We start from the raw sequence: 6483 nt of genomic DNA on the forward strand, positions 1-6483 counted from the left end.
ATTGGATGGTCTGGTGTCCGTATTTTGATACACAGACTAACAGTAAAAGGTTTTCCTGGCACACTCACAAGCTAGCATGTAAAAAAACTTGTCTCACCTCTAGGGTTAAAAACAGAGGTTTGGATACATGTCTTCTGCAGAAAATGTGAAAGTCGCACAGCCGCGCAAAGGCACCTCTTATAGTGCAGTCCTAACTCTAAACTATGAGAGTCTCCATCTTGGAGCACATGGGGCAAAAGATGAAATTGGGTGCAGGTTTGTCCGGAGGAAGCCCAACCTCCCTAAAGGAGAACTATGGAGTTAGGGCTTTTCCCCATAGTTCTACTTAGGGTAAAGGGAGGACACAAACTAGCGTCCTCCCGTCACCCTAAGCTCAGTATACTGAGACGCCGCAGCTGAAACGGATGCAGACAATTATGTCTGGATCCGCCCAGCTGCTTGAGTGACAGCTGGCTCTGCCTATCTAGAGGCAGAGCCATCTGTACCCGCCCCCCTCCATCGTCTGTTCCGCCAGTCAGCGCTGGAGGAGCGGGGAGGGGAGAATCCAGTCCATCCCGTGACATATTCGAGAAGTAAGCGAACCCGGTATGTGTTCGCTCACTTCCCGATCTACTGAGCCGACCTGTGACAGTCTCATTGTCACAGGTCGGCTAGAACTATGAGGATGAGTGAAAAGCACTCACCTAATAGTTCTCCTTTAAAGGCACAGCAACGCACAAGGGATCCCGCACATCCCAATGGCAGCTGAGACCCCCCATGCATCACTGCATTTGTTTTGCTTCATACACAGACTGGCACACCCACTGCAAGTAGGCCAGGGTTGTTGCAGGCCAGATGTGGCTCATGGTCCGTAGTTTGGAGACCAGAGTTTGAGCTTTGAGGAATGTAGGGAATAGATAAAACCCTGTGACATGTTAATTGATGTTTCCTATTGGGGAGATTTCCCCATCCTATCCTAGTGACATGGAGGTCAGAGGGACAGGAAGTAATAGGAAATCTCCCCAATAGGAACCGAGAGAGCAATGGAGCCTTTTCACTTTTGAAAAAACATTTGTGAAAATGCAAGTTTTTTTACACAAGAAAAAAACAAAACGTTTAAAACTGAAAACATCAGATATGTTCTCAAAGCAGAGGACCAATAGCATAAAAACACGGCAGTTCAAGTTTTCTTATGTCACACTATATTGGCACAGATGTTTATCAAATCTATATTTTCAGTACAAAATCTTCAAAATATTTTGGATTAGTCCACACAAACCCAATAAAATCTTCACATTTTCTGTAAAATTTAGAACACGAGTCCAATATAAATAGATAACATGTATCATTTACACAATTTCTGAAAATATGTTGTGCGAAAGCCTTGGGGAGCTGCAGCTGACTTTAGTTCTGCCTTAAAGGAGAACTATGGGGTCAGGGCTTTTCCCCAAAGTTCTCCTTAGGGTAACGGGAGGACACAAACTAGCGTCCTCCCGTCACCCTAAGCTCAGTAGCTCGCGGTATACTGAGTCGCCGCAGATGAAGCGGATCCCGACAATTATGTCTGGATCCGTGCAGCTGCATGAGTGACAGCTGGCTCTGCCTATCTAGAGGCAGAGCCAGCTGTACCCTCCCCCGTCCGATGCACCAGTCAGCGCAGGTGGATCGGAGCGGGGGGAATCCAGCCCCTCCCCTGTCACGGCAGAGAGCTGTGACAGGATCGAGAAGTGAGTGAATGCCGGTATGTGTTCGCTCACTTCCCGATCTACATATTGAAGATGCACCAACACCACTTTTTCAGGATCGAGCATGAGTACCGATATATTTTGGTTTCGGTACTCTCCGATACCGAGCACCGATACCGGTGCTTCCGCTGGAATGGAGCCAGCTTCCCGGGCAATCAGGAAGCCGGGCGGCGAATAATGATATGCCGCTCTGCTTCCTGATTGCCCAGGAAGGTGGCTCCATGTTGTTTGGCCAGCTCGATTGTGATAGTGCGGGAAACTGACTTCCCAGACAATAAGCGCCGAGCCCGCTTCCCGGCCAAACAGGAAGCCTGGCTTCGAGTAATGAACGCCTCCCTGCTTCCTGATTGGCCAGGAAGCCGGCCCCATGCTGATTGGCTGGAAAGTCGGCTTCCCAGCTAATCAGCATCGAGCCGGCTGTTTGGTCGGTATGCTGATTGACCAGGAAGCCGGCTTCCCAGTCAAGGAGCAAGATGCTCGGCCGCCTCAATTCTGATTGGGGGCGGGAAGCCAGCTTCCCGGCCAATCAGCAAGGAGCAGGCTGTTCAGCCAGCTCAATGCTGATTGGTCAGGAAACTGTCCTCCCAGCCACTCAGCATGGAGCTGGCTTCCCAGACAATCAGGAAGCCAGGAGGGTCATTACTCGCAGCCCGGCATTCCTGATTGCCCAGGAAGCCGGCTCCATGTTCCCCTGCAGTACAAATACTCGGTATTGGCACAGATACCGATACTAGTATTTGTGCATCCCTATAAAACCTTGGTTCTCAACTGGTGGGTCGTGACCCAAAAGTGGGTCGCGACCTCATGTTCAGTGGGTCACCGCATGCCTTCCACTTTTCTAGGTGGGAGGCTCCTCAGCCTCCCCCTAGTCCCCCCCCCCGTAGTGCAGCATTGTGCATTCTTACACCAAGCAGCCATTCAAAATATGCTGCCCAGCGCCAAGTGTTGAGATGGGGTGGGTTGGGGGAATGGCCGCGAAGGAGCTCCCTTCATACTTTCAGCTCCCTCGCATGTCCTGTAGAGGTGCCTGGACTGAAGTGACATCACATTCTGGGTCCCAGAGCAGCTATGCCTGTATAGCACATGGCACATGTGAGCTGCACAGGCAATGCACATATGGATGACGCTCCATCACAGCACAGCAGCCCACACTGCCATATGTTCCATTGCAGTGCGACTTGGGTCGCGACTTAATGATCGAGGACAAATGTGGGTCCTGAGGTTACACAGGTTGAGAACCACTGCTATAAAACATACTCTTCCCAATACTTAGAGCCAGCATGGTACACTGCAGCTGGCACACACTGGCTCTATATATCGAGAACTGAGTGATCATGTAACTGCTGATCGTTCAGCTCACAGTCTCCTCCCTGTAGAGAACAGATCACTGTCAGTTAGCGCTCCCCGCAGGGATTCCCCACTCCCCTCTCTGTGCTAGAGAGGCAGACCTTTAGGGGGCGGGCAGAGCTGGCTCTGGTTCTAGATAAGCAAAATCAGCTGTCAATCAGACAATATTGCAATGTCCGCATATAGTGGGCACTAGCCCACTCACTGACTTTGGGTCACAGGACTACAACAGTAAGTATTTCTCTGACACAAAAGTGAAGTAAGCCCAAAAAGGTTTGGCCTTACTATTTTAATCATACAGTTTTCTCTTATCTCCCTTACAATGTCTCACAAATACCAGTTGATCCTGCCAGTGAAGGAGCTTCCTCATGGTGCTTCCTTTTATGAAATGTGAACACTGCTGCACTGCACCTGAAATCAGAGCAGCGTTGTCACCATCATGTAGGCTTTGTCGGCTTGCACTACACAGAGATGAAGATGTTTGCAGGGGGTGTGGCTATCAGCATTGTCCCTGCGGATTCATTAGACTGTAGCTTGTCAATCATTACCTGGGCCACAACTAGTCCTGTCCACTGCATGCTGGACTGACAGAACTGCTTCTATTGCTGTGCCACTGTGAGCTGCAGTGTCATGGAGGGGAGTGTGTGAGAGACACACATAATAAAGTGTTTGGCTTTTTTTTTTACTTTGAGGATTATTCATCACATAAGGATTTGGGACCTGTTTAGACCATCATACAGGAACCTTTAGTCAGGGGTGTCAAACTCAATTTAATCGTGGGCCGCATCAACATTATGGTTTCCCTCAAAGGTATCTGTAAGACTATATAAATGTATCTAATCTTTATCATAATTGCCCCTGCATTCTATTATCACTGGTTTTAGTAATAACTTAATACCTAGATTTGAAAGTAGAAGTCTAGGAAATGGCCTGGTGGGCCGGATTCGGCCCCTGGGCCTTGAGTTTGACACATGTGCTTTAGATGTACTTTAAACCTGATATATATTCGCTTTTTATTAACATTCTCCATACTCCTTTTGTAGAGCTCTCTGTTATCTGCCATTATCACACGTCAAGGGCCAAGGTTCCTGACAACCGGTGACACAGGAAGACATGATTCAGAGATCCCACTGCCAGTTTGGAAGGAACGCATCGGTGAAACACCAGAGGTCAAAAGAGCAAGACTTGTATATGAGAGCCGGAAGAGAGGCATGCTGGAAAACTGTATTCTGCTCAGGTATTCAGAGGATAGTTTGTATGTGTTATGTTGATAAAGAAGAAATGTTACTTATAAATCACATTTACTCAAAACCCAACATAGTTACATAGTTAGTCAGGTTGAAAAAAGACACATGCCCATCAAGTTTAACCTGTAGAGATTAGAGGATAAAAAAAGAAAAACCTAAAACAGAACGCTATGCCCACGGTTACCCACTGTTGATCCAGAGGAAGGCAAAAATCTCTAAAGAGTAATTACTTCACAGTACAAGCAGCTAGAGAGGTCAGTGAGGGATTGTTTTCAATCACTTTTGTTGCTTGTTAAGAATATTTAAAAACATTATTAAACATAGTCTGGGCACAGGCGCACTCTAAGTGTTAAATAATCATATTTGACTGGAGTAGAACTCCGATCAGCTATACAGGTAGTTTACATACAAATAAGTAAACTGTTGCTTATGTTCTTCTTTGTGGATCATTTGTTAGTAAAATTGATACTCAAGTGCCTGTAAAGCTGGCATGCCATGTGCTGTAACTTATAGCAGCTGATCACATTACACTTTACTGAAGACAAATTACTTAAACATTAAATATGATTGGAGTCACTGCCTGTGGTACTTTATAGTTTTCCCTTATTGAATAAGCATGTTAGTCCTGTATGATTCTGGAGTCTATTTTATTTTTAAAAAGCCTCTCTCAGATGTTATTACAGCTAGTTAATTTTTGGATTTTATTTGTCTCTGCAGTCTCTTTGCCAAAAAGTATCTAAACACCATGACGGACACCCAGCTATCACAGTATGATCGGTTAATCAATGAGCCCAGCAATGACTGGGACATATACTACTGGGCCACAGGTACGTCTCAAGTATTGAAGGGATTAGAGGGAAGTGTGGTCAACATTTGCAAAAAACCAGCTGTCACTGTGTCTTTGAAGGTCTTTATAAGTTAGATGACCATTCTTGTAGATGGTCATCGGTAAGGTTGCCCTGTTTAAATCTTGCCAATTGCTATTTTTTCCGAAAATGCTGGTGCTTCTGCTGGCAGTGTTTGCTAAATGCATAGACATGCACACGTATGAGATATGAGTCTGTGTGTCCACATATACTAGAAAGAAAACTGTACATGTTGTACATGTCTATTTTTAAATCCATGTGATTTTCCATTTTACAGGAGCCCAGGAACCACCTGAGGAGTTCAACAATGAAATTATGCATCTGCTTCAGGAATATGCCAAGAACCGAGAAATGGAGCAACGTCTCAGGCAGCCAGACCTAGAAGAGTCTCATTGACTTAGATTATATATCCGTGCTCACTGAAAAAGCTGTCTATATAAAGGACTCATCTGATACAAGCTCATGTTGGTCATATATGGACAGGCCTTTCGCCAGTAACAGTGTCAGGTCTGAGTGTTCCATGCAGGCAGATGCTCAGTTTTATTCTCTGATAGTATAATATTCTTCTAACCATAAATGTACTCAAAAACTCAAAAATTTAAATTTCGTAGCAATCAGAGTTATACCCACAACATAAGGGATCTCTGACAACTCATATACCACATATGCTAGTAATGTGACATCCAGATTTGTACTTTCCAAAAATCACAGGGTATCAACTGAACAAATGGCTTGAATAAGCTATAAAATGGGTTAAAGTGACACAACATTCAGGAGTTAAATCTTAAAAATACATTCAAGTAACTTAACTATTAACAAACATGTATCTTATTTGTGTATCACTCGGCTGCAGATCTTCCAATCATCTATGAATTGGTGCTGACACTGTCCTTCCTTCTGGAGGGGTGCTACTATTGTTCCCCATGGCCGCTGTGTATGTTGTAAAGTAGCCACCCCTCCAAGCTCGCTCCTGTGATGGACAACAATCCGATGCTTAGTTAGCTAATTTGTATTGAGATTGTAGTCTATTACGGGAGTGAACTTGGAGTGTTGGCTACTTTACAACACACACAGGGACCATGTGAAACAAAAGTAGCCACCCTCCAGAAGGAAGGACAGTGTCAGCACCAATTCAGAGATGATTTGAGGATCTACAGCCGAGTGATACACAAATAAGATACATTTTTGTTAACAGTTAGGGTACCTGAATGTATTTTTAAGATTTAACTCCTGAGTTTAGTGTCACTTTAAGCATTACAGAACTAGTCCAGTTGACTGTGACTACTACTTGCCACAGTG

The 6483-nt window shown here is 45.2% G+C and overlaps 1 protein-coding gene across 1 annotated transcript in view; it reads left to right on the forward strand.

Annotated features, from left to right (window-relative positions):
- SDHAF2 (succinate dehydrogenase complex assembly factor 2) overlaps positions 1–5703 on the forward strand; it is a 7336-nt gene extending 1633 nt beyond the window's left edge. Inside the window, exons 2-4 of the mRNA XM_018565187.1 lie at positions 4115–4308; positions 5036–5145; positions 5462–5703. Of these exons, the coding sequence (XP_018420689.1) occupies positions 4115–4308; positions 5036–5145; positions 5462–5580 (423 nt within the window). The 3' untranslated portion in view covers positions 5581–5703. The remainder of the gene's footprint in view (positions 1–4114; positions 4309–5035; positions 5146–5461) is intronic.
- The last annotated feature ends 780 nt before the right edge of the window (positions 5704–6483 follow it).

Source organism: Nanorana parkeri, unplaced genomic scaffold, assembly GCF_000935625.1.
Source record: "Nanorana parkeri isolate BGI_ZX_2015 unplaced genomic scaffold, ASM93562v1 scaffold820, whole genome shotgun sequence".
Classification (NCBI taxonomy): Eukaryota; Metazoa; Chordata; class Amphibia; order Anura; family Dicroglossidae; genus Nanorana; species Nanorana parkeri.